The 27864-nt window shown below is 39.4% G+C and overlaps 3 protein-coding genes across 3 annotated transcripts in view; 2 read left to right on the plus strand and 1 right to left on the minus strand.

The window, feature by feature from the left end:
- LOC127413264 (zinc finger protein ubi-d4-like) overlaps positions 1–7175 on the minus strand; it is a 7944-nt gene extending 769 nt beyond the window's left edge. The window contains exons 1-10 of the mRNA XM_051650245.1: positions 7114–7175; positions 6380–6540; positions 6190–6297; positions 5375–5571; positions 5159–5251; positions 4930–5014; positions 3303–3437; positions 2824–2955; positions 2623–2735; positions 105–186 (exon numbers count right to left, since the gene is read on the minus strand). Of these exons, the coding sequence (XP_051506205.1) occupies positions 105–186; positions 2623–2735; positions 2824–2955; positions 3303–3437; positions 4930–5014; positions 5159–5251; positions 5375–5571; positions 6190–6297; positions 6380–6540; positions 7114–7145 (1138 nt within the window). The 5' untranslated portion in view covers positions 7146–7175. The remainder of the gene's footprint in view (positions 1–104; positions 187–2622; positions 2736–2823; positions 2956–3302; positions 3438–4929; positions 5015–5158; positions 5252–5374; positions 5572–6189; positions 6298–6379; positions 6541–7113) is intronic.
- Positions 7176–9006: 1831 nt separating this feature from the next.
- Positions 9007–12524, plus strand: LOC127412708 (heterogeneous nuclear ribonucleoprotein A0-like). The gene is made up of 3 exons (XM_051649295.1): positions 9007–9908; positions 12229–12361; positions 12460–12524. The coding sequence occupies exons 1-2, from the start codon at positions 9089–9091 to the stop codon at positions 12282–12284; spliced, it is 876 nt and encodes a 291-aa protein (XP_051505255.1). The 5' UTR covers positions 9007–9088; the 3' UTR covers positions 12285–12361; positions 12460–12524.
- A 1233-nt stretch (positions 12525–13757) lies between these two features.
- LOC127412707 (kelch-like protein 3) lies at positions 13758–27838 on the plus strand. The gene is made up of 15 exons (XM_051649294.1): positions 13758–14146; positions 14666–14788; positions 15466–15572; positions 15875–15996; positions 18348–18510; positions 18643–18752; positions 19442–19558; positions 19696–19845; positions 19926–20043; positions 20132–20329; positions 24064–24165; positions 24463–24591; positions 24754–24894; positions 25422–25565; positions 25662–27838. Exons 1-15 carry the CDS (start codon positions 14133–14135, stop codon positions 25688–25690), a joined length of 1767 nt encoding a protein of 588 aa, XP_051505254.1. The 5' UTR covers positions 13758–14132; the 3' UTR covers positions 25691–27838.
- Positions 27839–27864: the final 26 nt, after the last annotated feature.

Raw genomic sequence — 27864 nt, forward strand, 5'->3', positions numbered from 1 at the left:
CACTCTGTACTGTAGATGAGATTTTTTGATACAGGATGTGCATCATTTAAGAATTCATTATTTACTGTCACAGAGATTACATCAATACAACTGTATGTTTGTACCTTCTGGAGGGTCAGACATGGGAGGGCTGAGGCAGTACATGTGGTATCCTCTGTCACAGTCATCACAGAACAGAAGCTGGTCCTGGAGTAGAGGATATAAATACATTAAGTCAGCTACAATAATACGGTATATTGCACATAGAGAGGGTTTTTTTTTTTTATGTTTGGTATTTGTTCGGACTGTTGGAAAGACTGGTGGTCAGCAGTTACTATAGGTCTCATCAAAACATAGTACTGTATAGACACACACAAGTGCAACATTTCACAACATGCGCATTAAAATGTGCTGCCTGCCCCACTTCATTCCGACCCGAATCGCAATTATAACTGTTTGTGGTCTTGAAAAACAGTTTGAAAAATATCTTTGCCGTTCAGCAGTGTTTTTGTTTTACTAAGTCGAATATAGAACAAAAAGTAAGCTTGCTTTCTTTATATTAAAAAAGCTCTAACTTTTAAAGATCTATAAAAACATCCATGATTTTTTAAATTGTCGAAAAAGCTAAATTGCACAATTTAGGTTAGATTATGCTTAATAAAAACAAATCAAAAATAATTTGCCAACTGGAGGAAAATTATACAATGAACCTATCTTCAAGATATATTCTCTGAAAACATGTCTTAATATCTTATAAAATAATGTTTCTCAGGTAAGTTGATCTTGTTTAAAGGATGTTTAGATATATATAATGCTAAAACAAGACAAAGATTAAGAAATTATCCAGTGTCTATCTGCTAGGCATATGTGACATTTACAGTCTATATTATCATCTACTATCTTAGTTTCTGATACCATTAAACGTGATAGTATCGTGTGCCTGGATGACAAAATGCACATAGAAATTATATGTAGATGAGGTTATACTAGGTCGCGCTAGAAAAAATCTTTCTCCATCACTCTGACGGACTAAGTTGTAAAATTTCCATCATACTTGTTTTCATTTTAAAAGTACTAGGGCTACATTCAGGGGCGTGCATCCATTATAATGGTATGCACATGACAGTTAATTTACTCTTACTGAGCACTTAATTAGAAACACCTGTACACATACTTATTCATGCAATTATCTAATCAGCCAATCGTGTGGCAACAGTGCAGTGCATAAAATCATGGAGATATATGGGTCAGGAGCTTCGGTTAATGTTCACATCAACCATCAGAATGGGGAAAAATGTGAGTGCAGTGATTTCAACCGTGGCATGATTGTTGGTGCCAGATGGGCTGGTTTGAGTATTTCTGTAACTGCTGATCTTCTGGGATTTGCCTGCACAACAGTCTCTAGTGTTTACTCAGAATGGTGCCAAAAACAAAAAACATCCAGTGAGCGGCAGTTCTGCGGACAGAAATGCCTTGCTTATGAAAGACGTCAATGGAGAATGACCAGACTGGTTTGAGCTGACAGAAAGACTACGGTAACTCAGATAACCCCTCTGTTCAATTGTAGTGAACAGAATAGCATTTCAGAATGCACATGTCGAACCTTGAGGTGGATGGGCTACAACAGCAGAAGACCACATCAGGTACTTTATTAGGACTATAGTGTTCCTAATAAAGTTCTCAGTGAGTGTATATTAGATTTTTGACCCTTCAAGCATGTGTCTGGTGAAACCAAGGAGTTCTAGGGTGAAAGTTCTACCTGTTAATCAATTGCTGCACTAAATCAAGTTTTAAACATGCGGCCTTAAAAGGAAATAACTGTTCGGTCGGAAAATTTGAAAAGCGCATACATACAAGTTTACAGAACCATTATATAAACAAAGTGGCAGATAAGCAGCACACACATCTGAAGCTCAGTTAATACAAGTACTCCACTAATATAATGGAGAATTCTGTTCTAAAGTCATGTTTGCACTTAGATTAAATGCAAGTATAATTGGCAGAAACAAAAGGACATTGTTCTTTTGTTTTTGCACTTTCTTTTTGTTCGTATACTTTTTGCACTTTATCATGCAGTAACACACTAGCGTAATTATTAATGTATGCAGTCATGAAATCAGAGACCCGCCACTCAAAATCCCACCAAAAGTGCTCAAGAGACATATGGCAATGGTGCCTGTCCACTTGTGATCAGATCGCCCGAAACGCATCTTTAATACTAGGCAATAAACAGGGCACACACACAGCGGGACAGTAAGAGAGAAGTCAAACTGATGCACCAGGTTAAAATAGTTGTTTAAAATGATCTGTCAATGTTTCGTTGTTTTTTTTAAAGCGGTAAATGATGGATAATTTTCGGTTAATGCAACCACTGGTTATGCATAGTAAAACAAGCATTGTACACACCATATATATGTTTATTTTGGTGAGGAGAGAGGGTGGGGATAAAACATGTGCATGAACCCACAATCTTCCACTAACTGGGGTTTGTAAAGGGAATTTTGGTTCTGGAGTACTTGCGTGCATATGCACACATTTAGGATGAAATCTACGGCAAGTGTTATACATGAGGACGAATGTTAATACCAGGGCCATAAATAGGGCCACAGTGGGAGGATATGATATGCGTGATTCATAACTCACATCATTCTCAGATGTGCCACAGACATTGCAGCATTTGCACTCAATGCACTGCCAGCGGTAAGTCTTCACAGCTGCCATCATCACGGCAGTGAACTGCAGGCACGATGGATGTCCTGACGAGCAATGCAAGAAAAAGGCCATGTTTGAGTCAGCTGCATTTAATTGTAGAGTTTGAGTGCAACTGAAATCTCTGTCTCATACCTGAACGTCCACAATCAGAGCAGGACACCAGCTCCTCAGACTGGCCTGTTTTCTGATTCATGTTGGAGTCACCCAGGCAGAAGTCACAATAGTCATTGGGCAATGCCAGGCCATTTGGTCCTTTCTTAGGGGCTGCACAACGACAGAACATCAGATACTTTATAAACTGTCATCTTGCTTTCTTAAATGTAGCAATTTTACAATCCAAAATGAAAGCTGTGATTCTATGTGACTGGCTGTGAGAGAAAGTGTCCAATATTTGTCTGGTTGCAATGTCATCTGCAATATACTTATATCAAAAGGATATGTCAACATAAATGTATGGTTATTAACCTGAATAACAAAGCACAACAGTGCCACTGGTGTGTCAGGACTGTGCATTAGTTTTGCACTTCTTCAGTCTTTCTTTTTACAGTTTTAGTTAAACGTACAGTATGGAGACCTGCCCTTATGAATGAGTAAATAATACTGAAACTCACTCTTGGTTTCTTCTCGTGGTGCAGGTGTGTGAATCTCAGGTTCTTCTTTGCTGTCCTCTCCTTCCTCATCAGCCAGGTGAGAGTGAGTGTAGTGGTAACTCAACCCTGGTCTGTTCTTATAGCGTTTTCCACAGACTAATAAATGAGACAATTATTTTTAAAAAACGGTGCTGTTAAAGAGGATATATCATGGAAAACAGGAGTTTGATGTACTGTTTAGATGCATTTTAACTCAAAACCATTTAATCAAACTAGGCTGCAAAAATGGGCCATTCAGACAATTTAATGGTATTGATGTCAGAACCATAAGCTCATTAACAACTGCCCATGTTTACACATCAATGCCTGTTCGGAACTAAGCAACTTGCCAAACCCTGATGAACGATAGAGTGCACTATGAGCTGGCTCTTTTGAATCTATAGAGCAAAACACATAGCGTGGCTGTATCCACCTTTTTCCTGAACACGGAAGTGTTTCACGATTCGCCTGTTTTCAATTTCTGGTCTCCAGTATTTTCACTCGCATCGGCCTATACTCTTAGGGAGTAATGTGATGTTTAAAATATTACATTTTAAACACCTGGGTAGCTCAGCGAGTAAAGACGCTGACTACCACCCCTGGAATCGCGAGTTCGAATCCAGGGCGTGCTGAGTGACTCCAGCCAGGTTTCCTAAGCAACCACATTGGCCTGGTTGCTGGGGAGGGTAGAGACACATGGGGTAACCTCCTTGTGGTTGCTATAATGTGGTTCGCATGGCGAGTTGTGCATGGATGCTGCGGAGAACAGCGTGAAGCCTCCACACGCGCTGTGTCTCCGCGGTAATGCGCTCAACAAGCCACGTGATTAGATGCGCGGATTGACGGTCTCGTAAATGCACACCCTATTTGGCTGCAGTGGGTCCAGTGGTTTTGCCGATTATGGTGTGACCATCCCTTTAGTTGAGCTGTGATATGCCATAGTTAAAATTACATTGCATTTAATGATGTCAACTCTGGTTTTGGTTAAATCTTCCAACAGACTGTTTTCACAACATTCTCTGTTTTACAGCATGGCTACAGATCAGTGTAATGCACCTGTTGGATGTCTATTGGAAGGTAAAAAAGTGTTGCAAAACTCGAGGCTTTGTAGATTTGAATTTGAGAACTTGTACAATAAACATTTATAGAAGTCCTTGCACATTATGCGAGTAAAGTTTGTTTTGGCTCGTTCTGTGTCATGTGAGTCTAAAGACGACAGGTTTGTGATGTAATCGGATATCAATGTTTTTTTTTTGTTGTTTTTTTAAATATTGTGGAACTATCTCTTTTATATTGCCCAGTCCTGCTGCTGAGGGCAGTAAATGCAATAAGAATTGCATTTCTTTCCAAATAATTCTTCCTTGAAAGTACTAAAAGAATCATTACTGGATCTGTTAAATCACCGGAACTATTAAGAGGAATCAGAACCGGAATCATAAAATTCCCATCCCTAGGCATAGTGGTACAAACAGCCTCATTTATCGTAAGGGTCAGAAAGAGGTTGGGGAAAAAAAGTAATGTAGAACTAAATTAAGACCGTTTTTACAGAAGTGGACTTTACAGAAAAAAATTAATTGCCACAAAGGTGCAGAACAAGGCCCAAACTTACTGTCACAAGAATATGGTTTGTCCCGATCTTCTTGGGCAGCTGCAGCGGCTTCCATTTTCTTCTTTCCATTCCCAACTCCTCGACTCTGACAGAAAACAGCATCTTTCACATAACTGTCCCTCTTGACCAAGAATTACCAGTAAAAGGATAATCGCATCAAGGTAAAAATTATATATGGTTTAATGATGTGCTATATATATATGTTGGTAACAGCATACACTCACGTTACCTTCGACTTTCCTTTTCCTCGTCTTTTTGGAGTCTCTTCCTCAAAATCTTCATCATCAAGATCATCTAAGTAGTCTTCTGGCTCAAGGATTCTCTGAGAATGACACAAAACTATCAGCCTATGCATTCATACAGGAACACCCATCTATTATGAGCAAAGTCTAAAGTACACTGTACAAATGCAGATGCAATATTGAACAACTCCACTGGCGTATACCTTCCTGACACGTGTGGAGCCACTGTGACTGCTGGCCCCACTGGTACCCGTGATCTCAGCCAAACTGGTTTCTTCCTCTGGTGGCCTGAGCTCTGTAGGCGCCCTTTTATCCATGGGCTCTCCTTTCAGTAAGGCTTCCAGACTACTACCGTCTATTGGGCCCAAGACATCTTTCTTCACTCCTAAATCGAGCTCAGCTTAGGGAAAAAAACTTTTTTTTTTTACTCATTTGTTTATAATTTATAGAATTTGATTAGTTCAGATCAAGTCTCAATCCACTCTTGATTTGTTTATTTTCAATCTGATGTAAAATTCATTCTCTGATTGAAATATCTCAATGTAATACTTCTCCCAAATTTGGAATGCCCAATTCAACCTAAGTCCTTGTGGTGGCGTATTGACTCGCCTCAATCCGGGTGGTGGAGGACGAATCTCCGTTGCCTCTGCATCTGAGACCGTCAATCCGCGCATCTTATCACGTTGCTTGTTGAGCGCGTTACCGCGGAGACATAACGCGTGTGGAGGCTTCACGCAATTCTCCACGGCATCCATGCACAACTCGCCACGCGCCCCACCGAGAGCGAACCACATTATAGCGACCACGAGGAGGTTACCCCATGTGACACTACCCTCCCTAGCAACCAGGCCAATTTGGTTGCTTAGGAGACCTGGCAGGAGTCACTCAGCACGCCCTGGATTCGAACTTGCGACTCCAGGGGTAGTTGGTGAATAAGGTAACACAACAAAAGATAAAGAGAATCATTAAATCATAATATCAGCTCCCAATGTAATATAAAAGTTCTATAAAAGAATACCAGCTTTGAGTGGAGAAAAAACCAAAGCAGGATCCTCTGGTGGATGAGCTCTTCGTTTCTTCCTCCAACGGCGGGCTGGATATGTGTACAGTTGTCCTGGTGCGGTACCTAAAGGCAATCATAAATTGGGTATGTTATTAAAAGAATTACACATAAAGAATGGAGTATGTGTATTAGGTCAGAACTGAACCTGCACTCCTGTGTCTCTTCTCCATCCAGATGTAGCAGTTGCTTTGAGCCACTCCAGTCTGGGAGTCCAGGAAGGGCATGAGGATACTTCTCTCTGCGCACAGCCGTGCATTATAACTGTGACACTGTTCCAAAGCATCTTTATAGTACTGCTCTCCAAGCCTGTTGTCCAGAAACACAACCAAACAGCAAGAGAGAGTAACATTTAATGTAAAGTTCTAACATGGACATGTAACATTGATTACAGACAGACAATTAAATGCATAACTTAGTTAAATTATCCACTAATTATTTGCTAAATCATTGTCTTAGGACCTTAGGAACATGACTGGTAAGCTTTTTAAGTTAAAGGTGGTGCGCCACAACGTGCTGGTATGCAAACAATGGACATCAATGTACTATTATGAGTTGCACCAACATTTATTAGTGTTACCAAAACACAACTATAGAATAGACATACGTCTGCCTTAATAACAGGACAAGGGAACGGAAATAGAGAAGCAAGCAAACTAGCTAGTGATTTTAAAAGAAGTCACATTGTAGTGCGCTTTGATCTCATGGAAAACAATGAATGAACGGGGAGCAGATGATTAGCGCAGTTTTCATTATCAACTAACCAAACACAATCATTGTACTTAGGTTCGACCATCGATAACAAAATCATCCCAAGTTAGTAATAATTTGAAAGCACCAAGGGACATTCATTCAAATGGTTAAAAAACTACATGTACTCACACTTTAACGATGTTCTCCACGGCAGTCGCCATTGCTTTTCTGTGGCGAGCTGTTTTTGTCTTTACTGCGCATGCGCATTGGTTATACGCGGAACCAGCGTTACCATCTGTCTCTTTAAACATTATCTCTTCTGTGTTATCCTCTAAAAGATTAATTCTTATGTTATATGATGAAGTATAGAGAAACAGTAGGGTCACCAAATCTGACAGTACATTAGAAGTTATCAAAATCTGTTACCCCTTTTATTCTCAACTAAGTGTGTCTAATGTTCAACAAACTCACACTTAATGGGTCATTGACAAATAAGGTTGTATAAGGTCTTATAATGAGAACTCTTTTAAAAATCTAGTTTAAAACACTTGTGTCGTGTTCTCAGAAATGTAATCTTTGTGTCCAATTTGGTTTAATACATTTTTGAAAAAACTTCATAGCATTTTCTAAAAATAAATAAATAAAATAAAAAATCTAACTTTAAAATTGTCATGTGGTGTAACCATTAAGTAAAAAGTATTATAATACTTTCTTTGCACCTTGAATACATGAGAGTATAAACAACGTAATCATTAATTTCCAAAAAGTTTTTCAAGATATATATATATATATATTTCATAATGTTCATAATATATATATATATATATATATATATATATATATATATATATATATATATTATGAATTTTTGAGTCAAAAATATCAAGAAGTTTTCTCAGGGTTACACCACATGAACAAAATGTGCCTTTTCATAAAAATGTCAAAATAAATATCAGATGTTTTTTAAAACTTCAGGCTCAGTCTTGAGGGTCTAAAGGTGTCTGCTCTGTTTTATGGTTTTTATGGTCAACATGAACAACAAAATAACTACCTACATTTTGGTTACACCCAATGACTTTGATTTGGTGGGCAAAAGCGTTATTAATCATATTTTAAAACACAGTTGTTTCACTGCTTATTTTTTTTTAAAGATATAACAATAAAAGATTATTCTGCACTAGTCATGCCAACATTTATTTTTTCAGGAATTTCAGCGTTTAATGAGACTTTTACTGTCTCTGGACACCACATGACGTTTTTTACTTTAAGCCCCAGAAAAAATATCAGTATGACTTTAAACTCAGCATTTGAAAAATGTCATAGAAGAGGTGTATTCAAGTAAATGCTTTGTGTGAATTGCATTTTAAATGTATTTTTAATTTAATAGATCTGCACAAAAATGAGCGTCACTTCATTGACCCTTAGGACACATGGCCATAATGTGCACCTGTTACCCTCTGTTATTGTATTTTATGATGAATCCTGTAAAAAAAATCCACATTATGATCATAAAAAAAGTTTTTTCTAGATCGCTTGCCCACTGCAGAGACGCATTTTTTCTACTCCAATCTACTACTTGACCATGTTTGAAAGTGCGTGAAACATATGAAAACTTGTGGCGTAAGTTTCATGTGAACACAAACTCTAACATACCTGCCAGTGTTTTCAGAAAACCGGCGTCTTTTTTTCACACATGTCGAAATCTAATTCTGACCGGCTAATCGCCCTTATTTAAAGTCTGTTGTTTATCAAACATATTAAAATTAAATATTTAAATTGCATGATTAGTTCTAAGTAATACATGACACAACTGATATAAAAGGGGATGGTATGGGGGATGGACAAGGGGGGTGGCATCTCCTCACATCCCCCCTCAACTCGAGCCCTGGGTGTAAGGTTTCTACGTGAACGGCGCATGCGACTCTCGCGAGACATTCGTCAGATATTAATATTTATTAGTAAAGCGCTACCTGATTGGTTGGAGGACCTTGTAACCATACCCCTAAACCAAATGCTAACCAATCAGATTTCCTGAAAGGTTTCCTCATAAATATGAATAAGTCTTCCCTTGCCCATCCTACGTTTCGCAAATCCAGAGCCGCCGCCATTTATACACAACCGCCATTTTACATCAATCCAACACACAGGTTAGATTACAAAGATCATGGCCCAAATGGAAAATCAACTGTGCAAGCTCTTTGTCGGCGGACTTAACGTCCAGACGACCGACGATGGGCTACGCCAACATTTCGAGCAGTACGGGAAGCTCACGGATTGCGTGGTGGTGCAGAACCAGCAGCTGAAGCGCTCGCGTTGTTTCGGTTTCGTGACCTACTCGATTCCGGAGGAGGCGGACGCGGCCATGTCGGCCCGTCCTCATGTACTGGATGGGAACAACGTCGAGTTGAAGAGAGCCGTGGCACGGGAAGATGCGGGCAAGCCCGAAGCCCTCGCTAAGGTGAAGAAGATATTTATCGGCGGTCTGAAAGACGACATCGAGGAAGATCACCTCCGCGACTGCTTCTGCCAGTTCGGTGCGGTGGAGAAAGCTGAGGTCATCACAGACAAAGAGACCGGCAAAAAGCGGGGCTTCGGCTTCGTGTATTTCGAGGATAACGATTCGGCCGACAAAGCCGTGGTCCTGAAGTATCACGTGATTAATGGACATAAAGTGGAGGTGAAGAAGGCCTTGACCAAGCAGGAGATGCAGGCCGCCGGTAGTCGTGGCGGCCGTGGGGGCCGAGGTGGCGGGCGGGGGATGGGGAGACCGCAGAACGGCTACGGCGGGCGAGGCGGCGGATACGGCAACTACGGAGGCGGCTACGGGGGGAATGATGGCTACAGCGGAGGCTATGGAGGCGGATACGGTGGCGGGTATGGGGGAGGCTACGGGGACCAAATGGAGAGCTACGGCGGTGGTAACGGCTACAATGACTTTGGCAGCGGCTATGGCCAGCAGTCCTCTGGCTATGGCCCAATGAAAGGTAATTACTCGGGCAGAAGCAACGCTCCTTACTCCCGAGGTGGTGGTGGTGGTGGGTACGGCAGAGGGGGTTACGGAGGCTCATATTAAGAGCGTTTATTAGGTCTGATATTAAGAGCAGCTCCATCCCCAGCCCACATCACAGTTTTGACCACACATTATCCTCAGCCAAGTAGCCAGATTGAGTCACCTTAAGGGGGCTTGGCATTGACTGAAACACTGAAGCTTCAATTCATACAGGAGTTCATAACTAATCCAGCCTAGCAGATCATAGGTAGGGGGTTACCTATCCAACGTTTCTCTACTACTACTACTACTACAACACATCCTTTTGCTCTAAATCGTTCGTCTTTTCCCTAAAGTAATAGGGAGATTTTTCTCAAGACATATAGGACTACTGCTCTGGATCTGTACTTATTATCAGACTGGCCAGCGGTGGCTGCCTGTTCGCAAAACTGTTTCTCCCACGTTTTTGTGCATTGGAATTAAGTTAAGATTAGTATTTTTGCTTGTTAGGGTAGGCATGTGTTTTTCTCCTTTTAGCATATGTATTGTATCTTTTATTGTTTTTTATTTCCTTCTGTTTAAAGACGTATTTAAATCTGTTATTGATTAGAGCCAATCACAGTGATCCCCTGTAGAGATCCAGTCTTTCATTGGTTGGCGGCAGGCTCTTGCAGATCACATGACCTATTAAAAGACCCTCAACGGAAGACCAGCTGGTAAAGTCTGCAGTCAGCCAGGGAAAGATGGAGCTTTTGTTTATTTAGGCTCGCTTGGCAACAAAAAGCAACCAGGTTTATGTTCGTCTTAACATAAGTAACGTGTTGGATGGGATAAGAAAAAAACAAATCCTGTTACGTCTCCGTGAAAACGAAGGAAGATTAAAAGGACTAGTTCCAGTATTCAGGTTCACTTAGAAAAAAAAAAAGAAAATAATATCCGTTATAGTGACTAACGTGTAACTCCAAATTAGTGTTATTTGTTAGGTAGTTCAGACTTCATTATGAAAATATTGTCATTGCTGTTACAGTTAACTTTTAGTCGGAACTCATAAGTCAGGCTTGAGTTGTTTTTCTACAGTTTAATCATTTAGTAAAGGACTTAAATGCATTTGTCTCATTGTATTACTGCTCCAACGGACTAACCTATTGAATATTGTTTCTTTTAAATACAACTGAACTGTATGTATTTCTATTAATAAAAGTTATTACTCCGTAGCCATTATGGTTTATGACCAGCTGCGCTTTATTGGGTGGAGGCCCGTTTAGTGATCTTGTTTGGCCATCTAGGTAAGACTAAAATTGGAGGCACAATAAGCACGACTCTAGTGCAACATCTTAACTATTTATTTGCTTCAGACGTGTGGGGATGTTAATATTTTCCCAACCATGCAAGATATGTTGTCTTTATTCTTAAAATATGTTTAGAGCTTTGTTCCAATACTTTTAGTGATCAAATAAGATGGATCTATACCTTAGCTGTGTCCACTACTACGTCATTGGATTCTCCAGGGGTACTCCAGAGATGTAGAAACCCAGCTGAAAATCCATAGGATAATCGCACCAGGTTTGTAGAAATACTTTATACACAAGATATTGCATCGGGTGTGTCTTAAACATGCTTTGGATCCACCTGGAACAAACTCCTTAAATCAGGTATTTGTGAGTCAATAGTGTAAAGCGTGCATGCAACCTTATTTCAGCATTTCCTAAATACCATCTTATTAGCGTTAACTTGGCGGTTATCATGTAAAATAGAGGAAAAGTGGAAATTAGTACATGCTCTGTAGTCCAATGTGTGTGAAGCTGTGGTGATTGTGGTCTATGTAGCTATGTCTTAATCCAATATTTTAGACAATTTTCAGTTTAAGGTCAAACCGGAGAATGGCGCTTATAGTTCCTGTATACTTGATGCATTAGTTCCAGATATTAATGACATCAAATTCAAAGGAGATCAGCATTTATTAAGCAAGGTTTGTGCTTTCAGTTATTTACTTTACATCTTATCAATCCCCCTCCCCTCCTCATCTCGGTGTTTTGCTCGTGTTTTGTCCTATTACATTTCTGACACGCTAAGAGGACAGTGGTTATTTTGTTGATAATTCACTGAGACTAGTGAAGATTCAACCGTAAACCTCTTTCTTGGTGTGTAAATCTGTTGTAACGTCTTAAAGGACACATCTACATAAACCGTCAGTCACAGATGTGTAACTCTAATGGGGCTGTGCCATAGACTGACTGTAGATAGACATGTTTTAAGAAATCATCTTTTGTTGACTTGACACTAAACACATTTCCATTTGTCTTCTTTTTCCACAGAGCAGACGCAATGGAAGGATTTCAATAAAGTCTCACTTCTAAGGGTGTTTGCTTGATGAGCCTCTGCTGTAGCTGACAATCCAGTTAAACTGTTGCTCTGACAACTGAAGAGAGAACTCTATCAGTGATTCTGGTAAACAGATTATTAATAGCGTAGTTATTTTACAAATAGCCCCACCAAATGTTTGCATAATTTTTTTTTATTGTTTTCCTCTTCTTTTTGGAATCTAGCCAAGTTTGCATATGGAACGCATATGCTTGCTTCCTGGGGACCTCCGAGAGGCAAGATACTTTTGGTAAGATTTTATTTTAAAAGGATAGTTCACCCAAAAATGAAAATTCTCTCATTTACTTGCCCTCATGCCATCCCAGATGTGTATGACTTTCTATCTTCTGCTGAACACAAAGATTTCTTTGAAGAATATCTCCGCTCTGTAGATCAGTACAATGCAAGTGAATGGTTATCAGGTTTTTTGAAGCTCCAAAAAGGAGATAAAGTCGGCATAAAAGTAACCCATACATCTCCAGTGGTTTTCACTACATATCTTGCCATTGCAGTCTCTAGGCACGATCAAGATTTCAAGCTCAATTACACGCAGAGCGCTAGGTGGCGCTTTATGAAGTGTAATCCAGCATGCAATCTTGATCACCAAGGAGACTGATGTCAAGATGTACAGTGAAACAGGAGTTACATTTTGGCATGTTCTCAACCCAGAATCAACTGGATCACTTCAGAAGACAGATTAAAACACTGGAGTTGTAAGAATTATTTTTATGTTGACTTTATCTGCTTTATGGAGCTTCAAAGGCCTGATCACCATTCACTTTCATTGTATGGACCTACAGAGCTGAGATATTCTTCTAAACAGCTTTGTTTGTTTTCAGCAGAAGAAAGTCATACACATCTGGGATGGCATGAGGGTGGGTAAATGATGAGAGAATTTTCATTTTCGTGTTAACTAACCCTTTCTTGGGGGGCCTCCCCAACACTACACATTTTGCATATCTCCCAGTTCAGGTCTTGGAGACTCCACTAATGAGCTGATGAGTTGAATCAGGTGTGTCTGATTGGGAAGATACCCAAAATGTGTAGTGTTCGGGGGGGCCTCCAGGGGGTAGCAGATGACAAAATAAATTAATTCTGCTTTTATGTATGGCACAAGAGTTTTATTATTTATTTTTATTTTTTTGCACCTTTAAATCTGATCTCAGAACTGAGCAGAGCTTGCTCTCTTATTTTACAGAGTTGTCGCCAAAATAGGATGCCTGGATATGGATCCATGGACTGGAGTTGAAACGAGTGTGGAATGTTGCAAAGTGAATGGAATCATTTCACAAGTGCACAAGAATAAAACTGTTTTTGAGTTTTCAAATCTTCCATTAAAAACATTACTCAAAAGATGTCTTAATATTTTTTTTTTTAATCAATAACTGGTGTCTTACAGGTTGGTGATTAATATATATGTATGTATTAGTTAGTTTAGTTTTAACTTAGAAATTAAAAGCATAGAGATGTGAATGATTAACCGTTCGTATGATAAGGGCCACAGTAGCATCTGTTAGTACAGTGGTGTGGTTCTGCCATGCAGAATGACCTTGGTGATTCTGGAGAGATGTATCGTTGTTGCCAGGCAACGCGCTGATGATGAAGGACCGTTACGACGTTCCCGGGTGGAAAGTCAAGCGAACCCAGCGATAGATGAGCTGCTAACCAGTTATATAAACAACAACGACCACCCTCTCCTGAAAGACAGCTCTGACCACGAAATAGGCTGATGTAAACATTAAGTATTTGACTCGAAGCTTTTAAGTACCATAAACGGAATGAGGAATGCAAAAATTGCACGAAAAATGATGTAGCAAGCTAACTTTAGCAAAGTGCCTAGCGCGAGACTTCTCAAGCCATGGACTGTAACGGGTAAGTGTGTGTTATGACGAAAAAGCGATATGAATTTAACTTGCAACAGATGTTTTAGCTAAAGAGAAAAGCGACGATTTGACTTTAAGTCATTAAAGCTGATATTTGAATCGTAAAATGTGCCGGAGAGCGCGAGCTAGTGTATTTCTAGCCGCTACATTGCTAAGCTGTCTCTTGTGTATGTTCAACTAATTTCTGTCGGTGTTTGCGAATTGAACGTAGATTTTTGTGTGTGTGTCACACTTTATGTTGTGTTAGTTCTAACAGTTCGAGTAAATAAATTCAAAACGAGTAAAATATCGACGGACTAGCAGGCCGACAGCTCCCTCGAGATATTCAAAACAACCTCGCGCTAAGCATCTCGTGCAGTAACTTGGCACTGGGTTATATTAGACAGTATAATCAAAATTACGCAGAACTATAAAAGTTATTTGTGTTAATACTGAGGAATTCGTTGTTGTCTAATGATTCAACACGTTGCGTGCAAAGATTCGTTGTCTATTTTGATTCATTCACCAGGTGTCGAGTCCCTTGTCCTCTGCCTAGTTTGGATTCGCAGGACGATGCCAAAGATCCAGGCTTGCACACCTTAAGTCACACACATATGAGGAAAGCCTTTCGGCTTATGAATGACTTGAGAAGGTGAGTAAACTGATCCAATATCTTGTTTTTAATGTTCGCCAGGGTCATCATAACCCCCATAGACATAGAAGGGGACACGTTTCCCCTTAGATTAGACGTCAACCAATGTGGGATTTTCAAAGGCCAGTTAAATTATTATAGTTAATTATTTAATTAGGCACCTCCCAGTGTTAAAGGTGCACTCAGTAAATATTTCCTCATTAAAAAAAGTTGTACTCTATAAGAAATGAATTGTAATTTAGAAACGTATATATCAAATCATGTCCACTCACATGAGATGAAGACTCCAGTCATATCAGTAACCTTTTAAAAGCTGTTTTATTCTACATGAGAGGGTCCTCTCACAGGGGCTGCCATGTTAGAATCACATGACTAGCTAAATACAACTTGCTTAATCTTGGTAAACGCCCCATTACTGGACACTTTCACTAATGGATTAAACTAATCAGGGCTGACTGTGAACATGACATTTCTAAAAAGGCATCAGTAACTGAAAACTGTTGCATTTGAACAATTCTGCATCCACACCACTAGGTGTCAGTGTAAGTCCAAGATGACATGCGTAAAGAATTACTTAGTGCACCTTTAATGTAGGCTGTATGCTCAATAGATAGAGATGTCCACAGGATATTTCTTGTCTAGATATTAAGTTTTTCTCATATTCTTTGTAACAAAAGCCGAAGGATGCTTTGTGATGTTCTGCTGGTGGCAGGAGAAGTGGAGGTACCAGCACACAGAGTAGTTCTTGCCTCCTGCAGTCCGTACTTCTGCGCAATGTTCACAGGTACTCCTTTTTATATGATGCTTTTCCTATATTGAAGGGAGCTGCATGTCCCATGCTACACTCTGCTGTTTTTAAATGCATTGAAAAGAATCACATCCATTTGCTTGCTTTGTGATGGAGCAATAGTAGTATTGTTGAGTGATATAAGGTGTTTATGGAGATGGTAGTTCGTTCTGGCTTATTTTAGTCTCATCTGCAACAATTCAACCTTTAGATCTCATGCAAAACTTGCTTGATTTATCCATTTGTGTAATGCTCAGGAACTCTCATTAGAGTCTTTTAATTCTGTTTTGCTTGTCCAGGTGACATGAGTGAAAGCAAAGCTCACCACATCGAGATCAGGGATGTTGATGGACAGATGCTCATGAAGCTGGTGGATTATATTTACACCGCAGAGATTGAAGTGTCTGAGGAAAATGTTCAGGTAAGTCAAGGCACATTTCTGTACTGCCACAGCCTTGCCTCTTTCCTCTGGAGTTCAGCTCTGTTTTGAAAATTGCGAGGCAGGGTATTTCCTCTCATTATTAGTGGAGGAAATGAGCAGAGAGGGAGAGGAAGTCTTCCGTGATGTGCAGGATCGATGCACTTTGCCCTTTATATTGCAGCTCTATTGTCCTAGTGCTTGTGTAGATGCTTTTGTTTAAATGCAAAGAGAGCAGATAATCTGAGAGGCTTCATGCCATTTGCTGCAGAGAGCTGGATGCAGCATGAGGTTGGTAGAAGGCCTGGTAGTGAAGGCAAGCTATGGCCTAGTTTTCATCTGGGCAGGATGGACAGATGCTCCAGTGGGGGCTGTGACTGTTTGTGGCTTAGTTGGTCTTTGGGGCTTTCAAGAATGTCGAGCTACACAATGATTCACTCTACATATTTGTGATTACTTAAAAGGCTGCGTTTAAAAATATAGTCTGAATTCAGTACACCAGTCAGCACTGTGTGAGCAAGCGTTGCACTCTAGCGGTCTGGACCTCATAATCCATTATCCATTATACTACTATACACTCACTGAGCACTTTATTAGGAACACCTGTACACATACTTATTCATGCGATTATCTAATCAGCCAATTGTGTGGCAGCAGTGCAATGCATAAAATCAGGCATATTCAGGTCAGGAGCTTCAGTTAATGTTCACATCAACCATCAGAATAGGGAATACATTTGATCTCGGTGATTTCGACCGTGGCATGATGGTTGGTGCCAGATGGGCTGGTTTGAGTATTTCTGTAACTGCTGATCTTCTGGGATTTTTCCGCACAACAGTCTCTAGTGTTTACTCAGAATGGTGCCAAAAGCAAAAAAACATCCAGTGAGTGGCAGTTCTGCAGACGTAAATGCCTTGTTGATGAGAGAAGTCAATGAAGAATGGCCAGACTGGTTCGAGCTGACAGAAAGACTACTGTAACTCAGATAACCACTCTGTACAATTGTAGTGAGCAGAATAACATCTCAGAATGCACACATCGAACCTTGAGGCGGATGAGCTACAACAGCAGAAGACCATATCGGGCACTTTACTAGGACCATAGTGTTCCTAATAAAGTGTTCGGCGAGTGCAATACAGAATTTAAAAGGGGGTTGTGTTCCATGATGTGGTTGACGTTTCCGTGGAATTGCCTAAAATATGCATGGTATGAATTTGAAATGTTCTATCATATACTGTACATACACGTAAAACGTGAGTTCTGTTGTTTGAACTGCAAAAACAACACTTCATTATATAATCTATTCACCTTATTCAGCCCGCCCCTTTTCCACGCTCCGCTTTTCCAAATTTTGTCATCTAACTTCTGTTTGTATTGAAGTGTACTGAGAAGACTCAATCAAAATGGATTATGTTTGGGAGCACAGAAAATATTTTTCCCCAAGAGTTGATGGTGTGAGTCTACAGCACCCCTTTATTATGTGAAAATGCTAGTGAGGTGTTTTTTCTGTCACTCTAAATGTTAGTTTTTTCCGACACCCACGGAGGTAAATTGGACCTGGCAGATCACATTCAGACAGCTATGACACACGGCACTTTTTCATGATACAAGAGTGTAATTGTTATACATGTAATTCTGCTTAATTTTTAGGTTTCAACTTGTTAATAATTTGTGTTAAAATGTATAGTTGATATGAAATTTGCAACAATGACAGCTCGTATTATTTCACATGCAAGTTAATATAACAATAACATTAAAGAAAAATACAATTGTACTTTTTTAAAATTAATTTGTCACCCTACATTTATAGAGACTTAAATGTGATTACAGTTATTGTAAATGGAATATAAAATAAAATACACTTTGACATGCATATGTGTGTGTGTGTATCAATATGGTTGCACCCTTCCCCGGTCCCAGTTTAACACTCAAAATATCTGCTCACCTAAACTATAACACAATAGATGAATATCAGTACGTCCACAGTGTGAAGGTAGGATCTTGTGTATTTATGAATGAAGCACTCTTGTTTTAAAATCTCCCCGCTCTGCTTCCAGTTGTTATGACCTGAACACTTTAAAATACCCATGATAGCTTTTCACAACTCTATTACCTGTAAATCCACTTCGCTAACTAATTACACTTTGACATCAACACCATAGATATCTATATATCGACTGGTAGAACAGAAGTTTCAAAATTTTCAAGATGGTTGCACGTTAGTTTCTCTGGCACATAAGGTGAATACTGTGTTTGTCATCATAAATCCATTCCATTGGCTGTTTGTGTGTTTACCATTATGTAAAGTGTGTGATGTGTCTTCCATCTCTTTGTGGAATTCTTGCTGTGTCCAGGTGCTGCTTCCAGCTGCCAGCCTGCTGCAGTTGATGGATGTTCGGCAGGTTTGCTGTGACTTCCTGCAGGCCCAACTCCATCCCACCAACTGCCTGGGCATCCGAGCATTTGCTGACCTTCACGCCTGCACAGGACTGCTCAGCCAAGCCCATACCTATGCAGGTGAGTTCTGTTTTTTTCTTTGGTTGATGTTAAACTCAGTTTAAACAACACTGAATTAGAGCTGGGGTAACAATATAATGTGAAATCCAAACATAAGTTGAGATCTTTTCTGTCTATGTATATTTTGAGCAGAGCAGCACTTCACAGATGTCATGCTGGGTGAGGAGTTCATGGCCCTGTCCCTGCAGCAGGTGTGCAGTCTGATCTCCAGTGATAAACTGACTGTGTCCACTGAAGAGAAGGTAACACATTACACCAGCCTTAGGGGCTGCTCAATCTGGATGCATTCTTGCATTATTCTGCGCTATTTTTGAAATGTTTGTCAATGTAAATATGTCACTACGGTTGAAGGCATCCTTCTGGCACATGTCTCGCTTTTTCCTGTATCTTGCACCATGAACGCAGCTTTTTTAAGATGTTTGGTTAAAAACAGTTCGACTTTTAAAAACCTGTCTCAAGGCAGTTAAATTCAAGAATGTGTCCTTTTTGAACACCTCCTCACACAGTCCTGTTTGGCACTCCTGATGTTCACCCATTTGTTGTTGTCTCTAACCATCTGCATATTGTGTGCTTCTCAATTTCTGCCCCATCCATCACATCACTGAGAGCCTGTGCTTAGCTCAGTTTGTAGACAGCAGACTGATGGCTAGTTTTTACATCTATGTGCTGGTGTGTCGCTGAAGGAAACAAGCCATCTGTCAGTCACACTCCATTAGCTGCTCTCTGCTTACCAGTAACTTGTGTCTCAGGTCTGTGCTCACTCCCCCTCTTGATGGCAGCTGTCATCTGTAAGATGGCTCTGTGTCATCTGCGCAGTGAAGTCACAGGAAGATGGGGCGGCCTGGCCTGCTGTGGCTGTTGGCTGTACTGATACTATACAGTACAGAGGGAAACTGATAGTATATTTTGTTCTTGTCTATTACACCCACAGGTTTTTGAGGCCATGATTGCATGGATAAAGCATGACAAAGAGGCCCGTTTGGAGCACATGCCTAAGCTAATGGAACATGTTCGACTGCCTCTACTATCCAGAGATTACCTTGTTCAGGTATGACTGCTCGTTGTTCATTTATTTATCTAGTGTCTTAGCAGGTTCTTCATTTGTTACTGCACCAAAATTAGAAGAAGGCATTTGTGTTGTTGCTTTGAGCAGTGTTTTTACTATTTAAATGTGTATTTGGACAGATCGTAGAGGAGGAACCCTTAATAAAAAACAACAACACATGTAAGGACTTTCTAATTGAGGCAATGAAGTACCACCTTTTACCTGCAGACCAGCGGCATCTTATAAAGACAGACAGAACCCGACCACGCACACCAGTCAGTCTGCCGAAGGTATAACACACTGTTTCTTTATTGACTTTCTTTTAATGTTAGTACAATGGATGGATTGATATTTGTTCTCAATCCTGCAGGTGATGATGGTAGTGGGGGGTCAGGCTCCTAAAGCTATCCGCAGTGTGGAGTGTTATGACTTCCAGGAGGACCGCTGGTACCAGGTGGCCGACTTACCCTCCAGACGCTGTCGAGCAGGTTGTCCTCTTTTGCATTCCTCATGTTTTGCACTGCCTTCTGTTCAGGTGTTCTTCTTTTGGGCTTACCCTCTGTGTGTGTGATTTAGGTGTGGTGTATATGGCTGGCAAGGTGTATGCAGTGGGGGGGTTTAATGGCTCTCTGCGTGTGCGGACAGTAGATGTGTATGATGGGCTGAAGGATCAGTGGAGCTCTGTCCCCAGCATGCAAGAGCGTCGCAGCACTTTGGGTGCAGCCGTACTGGAGGACCTGCTGTATGCTGTTGGTGGATTTGATGGAAGTACAGGTATACCTTTACTCTCTGTTCAGATCCTCATCTCCATGCAAAAATGTCCTCAATACTCAATCTCCATCTAAAATTCACTTTTAATTTCATCATGTCTTCATATGTCCAGTTGTTCCCAATATTGCTGGAAAGAAGACAAGCTGTTATTGAAACAGCATTTGCAATAGGGCTGGGTATTGAAACGGATTTCCCAATTTGATTCCGTTTCACAAACTCTCGATTATTTCAATTCTGATTTCATTTTGATTCGATTTCAATTAATTTTGGTATATTTCAATTATAATGTCCATTTTGCTTACAAATGAAAGAAATTCTCTCTCAGCTAATGCTGTTCTCAGCTAATTTTATTTAATTATTAGTTTTTCATAATTTTGGTCAAATTTTTACATTCAAATCCATGAATTCCATCAAAAAATATGATGTCTTGAAATTGCTAAAATTATATTGCATATATATTTATTGTTAAAATGCATAATTAGTACTATTTACAAGTATTTACATTAATTTGTAGAACATGTGCTAAACCGGTACTGTATCTTAAAGAATAGTAGCAGTTCAGTAAGCATCTGTCAGAAGTGTTATGGTTGCGCACATATTATCAATAACATTAACGATGGTGTCAGTGCTGTGTGATTAGATTTAAATGTTTGTATTTTTGTTGTTTTTGGTCAACAACTGACTGTAAATGTAATGCTAACGCTGTTACATAAAAAACAGAAAGGATATTAAAAGAGACATTATTCAGTGACAAATGGATTGCGTGGATCTCATCTTTAGACATTACATGGAACAAGTAAATATGAAAATTTTTTCCAAAACCGATTTTAACAAAAAATCATTGGCCAATATCAATACTGATATTTTGCAACTTACCTTATTTTGTCATCAGATTCAGGCCTGGTTCCAGATCAAAATCACTAAGGGTGCTTCTGAAAATAGTGGGGATGCTCTGTATAAAGTGGAGATGTATCGTAATTACACATTTTTAATAGATTAAATCATGTTTAAATGCTACTAAAACAATGTTTGGTTTTTTTCTCCCCTTTTCTCCCCAATTTGGAATGCCCAATTCCCAATGCGCTCTAAGTCCTCGTGGTGGCGTAGTGATTCGCCTCAATCTGGGTGGTGGAGGACAAATCTCAGTTGCCTCCGTGTCTGAGACATCAATTTGTGCATCTTATCACGTGGCTTGTTGAGCGTGTTACCGCGGAGACATAGCACATGTGGAGGCTTCATGCTATTCTCCGCGGTGTCCACACAACTCGCCACGCGCCCCACCGAGAGCAAGAACCATACGTTATAGCGACCACGAGGAGGTTACCCCATGTGACTCTACCCACCCTGGCAACCGGGCCAATTTGGTTGCTTAGGAGACCTGGCTGGAGTCACTCACCACGCCCTGGATTCGAACTCGCAATTCCAGGGATGGTAGTCAGCGTCAGTACTTGCTGAGCTACCCAGGCCCCCTAGTTTTTGTTTTTTTAATGCTTTGTTTTTGTTTTTTTCATATGATCTATCACTGAAAATGACAGCAAAATGCTGCGCCTGCAAATTAGGACATACTAATTTGCAAAATCATACACGTTTTGATGCAGCATTTTATGTGTTCACAAAATGCAGTGATTTTTGTGTGTTTGCTGGGATTCAAGGAAATCTGCTTGCCAATTTACATTATTAGTCTTATATATTCAATTGAGCAGGTGTGTGCAGGTATTTTGGTTCAGGGGCTACATCAGCCATTAAGTAGAACATGGAAGAGAGAAGATAAAAAGTTCTGCATAATTGTATCTTTTAAGCCCAGAAGTAGTAGTGCACTCATGCACTCAATGAATGTTGCTCAATATTCGGAAGTGTATAGTTCTGCTAATTTTCTATCATGTGTTAGTAAAACTGAATAATTTTACCATACTTCATTGCAGTGGTAATTTAGTATTCAATTTAACACTCTACATCAGGAGTCTGGTTTAATAGTAAAATAAAATAATTAGGAAATTATAGATTCTAAAAGCCTATTTTAATGTTTGCCGCAAAGTCGATAAAGTAGTTTTATTCTGAAAACATTATCAACCTGTTTACATGCTCATGGGTCATGATGTGAGTCTCCTCAATGGTTTGTTTGGCATCCCATTCAGCACACAACTGAATAAAACAGGCTGCATGACACTGATAAATGCCAGATTACTGCCAGAGTAACATTCACATACAGGTGTGAGGGACTTCAGCATTTCACAAATAACACAAAGAACAAAAATTTTCCTCTCTCGCTTGGTTTTACTTGCGTGTCCCCTCCATGTGCGAATGATCCGAAGATCTATTGGGATTTTATTGAAGTTCATCACTGAAAAGGTTTGCTCTCAGACTTGGCACTGAATAGCACACACAGCCTCACGAATGGACACTGAGTTGCTGCATCACACTTTTCTTTGAGCATAATATTGCACTATTGAACACTACGTTTTTTTTTTTTTTTTTTGCGAAGAGGAGAAAGTGCGTACACTCTTATGCATGTTTGCCAGATTGCATAAATTATGACATTAGGTGAAATATTTCCAATTTGTGCAAGTATAAATGTCTTATTGGGGAGTTGCATCTATTATCTGGCAACCCTGAGCATATTAAAAGCTTGTGGATGCAGGATAGGTCCCAAAGCCAGATAAATGAAAGATCTAATAAAAAACGTTCATGATAAATTTGCCCTGGCCTGCAATTTAGGGTGCTCTAAGGTTCGTTTGAGGGTCCTTAGCACCCTCAAGCACCCACGTAGAACCGGGCCTGATCAGATCCCTGTTTTACTTTGGAATTATGCTTTAAAAATGTACAAAGAGGTACAAAATCTTTTTCACTGTTCTAACAATAATAAATTTGCAATTGAACATGGATTGGAGCTGTTGAGCACTTGATAGGCCAAACTATCATGAAGTCAATGTCTGCTGGTTTCAGAGTGTTTTGGATGGTTTTCCTCATCATGTTTTAACAACTGTCCCATCTGTTTATGGCATTTTTTCCACATTAATGTGAGAACAAGAAAGAATAAGAATTAAATATTACATGTTCTTCAGAGTTTATCTAAGTGTGTTTCTAATTAATTATAAGTCAACCATCCTTTTTTTCACATCAGTGTTGTCATGCTAATAACCGATATGTAGATGGTTATAATTTGGTCAATAATTTGACGATAAATATCGACAACCGATACATCAGTGCATCTCTAAACGCATCTTTTACTCTCAATGCGCAGTGAAGGATCTCGGTGCTGAACTTCTTCACCACTATTCTATTCAATCATTGGCGACTGAAATCTGAAATTGACTGAAGCCAGTGGATAATTACAGACATTTTAGTCACGTATGCAAATTATTTACTTAATCGGAAAATTTATATTTTTACCCAGCACTAATTCGCAATGCATTTAATTTCCATAATGTCACTTATGTTTGAATGAAACAGAATATTCATTGAGAAATAATGCGGAGTTGGACTTGATTTTATCTATAAGGATTCGATTAGGTCATGAAAAGTGAAAAAAAGCAGAAAAAGTTATTGCATTTATTGAAATATTATGAAAAAAATGTTTCTTTATAATAACATTCACTGATCAGTCATAATAAATAAGGCAGGAGACATTTCTTAAGAAAATAAATTGGTTCAATTTTGATTTCATGCTGTCTTTATGATCACTCTGCCTGGTTTTAGCACAAATATAAGTAGATAAACGTGTATGCTAAACTCTGTAGGCTTGTCATCAGTGGAGGTGTATAATCCCAAGACTAATGAGTGGATGTTTGTGGCTCCCATGAACACCAGGCGCAGCAGTGTTGGGGTGGGCGTTGTTGATGGTAAGCATTCAGAATTCATGTGTTGTGCAGTGTGCTCACCTTATTAAGATACCAGTTCAAACATGTTAATACAATTATGTGTGGCTCAATATAGTTTTAATTGGAATGATTTTGCAATAGTGTATTTGGATAAAGCTGGTCATTTATTATGAGACTTTATATTTTACCTCTGCTGCTCTTGTTTTTTGACTTTGTGTGTAATTTAGATACATAAAAAATGTGTAGCTGTAATTGTTTGCACTTGTTTGTGTGGTGATATTGCATTTTGTGTGTGTGTTCTTGTTCTGTGCTGTACAGGGAAGCTCTATGCTGTTGGAGGTTATGATGGAGCATCTCGCCAGTGTTTGAGTACTGTAGAAGAGTATAACCCAGCCAGTAATAAATGGTGCTATGTGGCGGACATGAGCACCAGACGCAGTGGAGCAGGTTTGATCCCCTATGTTAAATCTCCTTCAGTATGGTTTTAAAAATCCATTTTGACACACCAGCTTGCTTATTCTATTGAAGCATACAGTTTATAGCTCCCATCTATTCACTGGCTGTGATTTGATTTTGTCATGCTTGCTTGTGTGTGTATACGCTATACAGGTGTTGGAGTGCTCAATGGACAGCTCTATGCTGCAGGTGGGCATGACGGTCCTCTGGTGAGGAAGAGTGTGGAGGTCTATGACGCCACCACTAACACCTGGAGACCAGTGTGTGACATGAACATGTGTCGTAGGAATGCAGGTGAGTTTTCTCACTTGAAGACAGTCAGTTTATAGGAACAATTTATTCAACTGTTTATATAAGACCATTTCTAGAAAATTAGCTGCAAATGACCACCCACATTAACATATTAATACATTATTCAGCTTGGTGGGGGTGTCACATGCAAAAAGTTTAGCCAATCATGACAGGTCATTGACATGCAGATGTCCTAAAAACTTCAAAAGCAAAAACCGCTCGTTAAATTGTAATGGTCAAAGAGAGGGTGGAAAATGGTCATGTAAAACGAAATAATGCCTGTTTTTGGTGCAAGAAACCTTGACTAACATTACAAGTAGACTATAAGGAAAAACTAAATGCAAAAGTGTGGAGTATATCTCCTTAAAAGCAAAAAAACAAGTTCCCAGGGGTTCCTGGCTGCCAAAAATGACAATTGGACATGTTTCAAGACCTTTAAAATCATTGTTTATTACAATAGAGCAGGAAAAGCCTGTTAAGCATTGATTCAATGACTGATTTTCAGATAACAGAATTGTGTTTGTCACCAGGAGTGTGTGCCATAAACGGGTTACTGTATGTCATCGGAGGAGATGATGGGTCATGCAACCTGTCCTCTGTAGAGTACTATGACCCTGCAATTGATAAATGGAGTCTCATACCAACCAACATGAGCAATGGCCGCAGCTACGCAGGTCAGTTTCACATGATTATTCAGTCCAGTTATAGTCACAAATGACATTGAAATCAACTGTAACCACATAAACTAAATAGTTACCTGTTTATTTCAGGGGTGTCGGTCATTGACAAAACATTATGACTAAAAGTCCTGGGCAGCAGGTCTCTCCACGCCTGTCGAGGGATCAGCTGTGACAGACAGACAGAGATTTAAATCCGAATCCAGATGCTGGTGGAGCTCTGTATGACCTTTCTATCCTGCTTACTGCCCTCTGGATCCTAATGAAGCTGCTTGAAGCCCATCTTAAAGCCTGACTGCTTCACTCACACACACTGAGCCCGGACCTCTCCCAGTCTCCAGAAAGTGCCATTTAGCTCTGTTTTTTTAACAGAACAGGCCACATTGTCCTCAAATACAATGAGGGTTAAATGAGCCCTCATATAAAGTGACTTAGTTGGACTAAATCTGGCTGGACAGAGCGTAAAAGGACATAATAAATTAACTGTTCCCTCTGCTGACTGACTGGCGTGGAAAAAAATTGAGTGGCAGTCTTTGTGCAGATGAAGATTGTGCCAACAGAGGGCCTCCCTGCTGGCTTTACTACTGACTCTGAGCAAAGACACTGATTTATTTGCATTGACGGTTTCATTCACAGGTTCAACATGATCATGTAATGCAGTGCCAGTGTTTGGTTATTCTGGCTTTAGTTTAGTCTCTTAGAGGAGATGACACTAATGCACATCCCTTAAACTGGATCAGGACTTGCTCTCTACTCTTACAAAGGGATATTGCTCTGACTGCATATCACTGACTTCCGTTTTTTGGTGACAGGGTTGCTTGCTTGTTTTTAATTTGTATTAAAAGTATTATGGAAACAAGACTGTAAAGAAATGAACACTAGTTTGAAAGTTGTTTTAACCAGCTGCTTTTGTGCCATAATGTAATATTGATTATGTTTCAACTGGTAAACAGAAACACCATATAAATCTCACTGGGTAATGTGCCAAAAGTAACAATCATATGGATAATACTGTATGTAGTTACTCGTATATAAGCACTTTTCATGATGCAGTTTTGTTGTGCAATCGTCCATGTTGGACATACAGAGCCTAAACATGTTAAAATATGTCTTTTAACAAAACAAAACTCTCTATAATTTATACATTTTCACTGAAATAACACTGGGTTGCATATCTCTCAGCCAAACATAACAGAATCTTTGGTAAAATTTCATTGTACATCGTATTCAGCAGAGCCGGTGAATGCACCTACATTACAGTACAACACAGTGAGGCACTTACAATGGATGTGAATGGGGCCAATTTTTGGAGGGTTTAAAATCAGAAATGTGAAGCTTATAATTTTATAAAAGCAGTTACATGAATTCTTCTGTCAAAACTTGTGTATTAATGAGCTGTAAAGTTGCTTAAATCTTCATTTTTATAGTCTTTTAAGAGTGTTTATGGTGTTATGTCATCATGGCAACAAAGTTGTAAAATTGGATTTATCTTTAAGCAGAAAAGGTTTAGTAAGCATTTTTATCACACTAAAATCATGCTAACACACATATTGTTTACTTTGTCTTTTGGCTATAATTTTGTAACCGTGAGTATTTTAACCTTTACAGATTGGCTCCATTGTAAGTGCCTCACTGTAACCTCGATTTTTTTTTTTTTTTTTTTTTTTAAGAAAGGGAGGGACAGGTTGAAATACATTTTGTGGTAATCAGCGTTAAAACACTGTCGACTGAACTTGTATTGAATCTGGAATATTCCTTTAAATAACAGTAAGCAATTCCTAAACATGTCCATGGCCATTTTTCCTTCTGCCTGTTGAACATCCTGTTTACAAAACGGATAATTGTGAAATGCAAAAAAATGAATCGTGTTGTGAGTAATTAGCAAGAATTTATCATTGACAAAAAAGCAGTCTGTTCACATTCCAAACTCACGTATCACAAATATTTGACATTAACTTGCCTAAACTGCTGCCTCCTTTCGTTTGTTAATTGATATTTGTTGATATAACAGTCATACTATGCAGGAAACCTTGCTTCGTAAGGTTTTGATTCGACCTGGGAAGAATGTCCCCAGCGGCTTAGAGCTTATTTTGTGCTATGGCTGGTATAACAGCTGCCATTAATGTCTTTATAAATCATTATCAACAACTCTAAAACTGTTATGACATTCCAATGTGGTGCGTCATCTATGGATTATGCACATATGTGGTTTGTGAAAAAGTATTACTGTATTTCTAAACAAATATATGAATAAATTAAGCTTTATTTAAGAGGGTTTGTTTTCGTTTTGTCTTAA

This window comes from Myxocyprinus asiaticus, chromosome 22 (assembly GCF_019703515.2).
Source record: "Myxocyprinus asiaticus isolate MX2 ecotype Aquarium Trade chromosome 22, UBuf_Myxa_2, whole genome shotgun sequence".
Taxonomy (NCBI): domain Eukaryota; kingdom Metazoa; phylum Chordata; class Actinopteri; order Cypriniformes; family Catostomidae; genus Myxocyprinus; species Myxocyprinus asiaticus.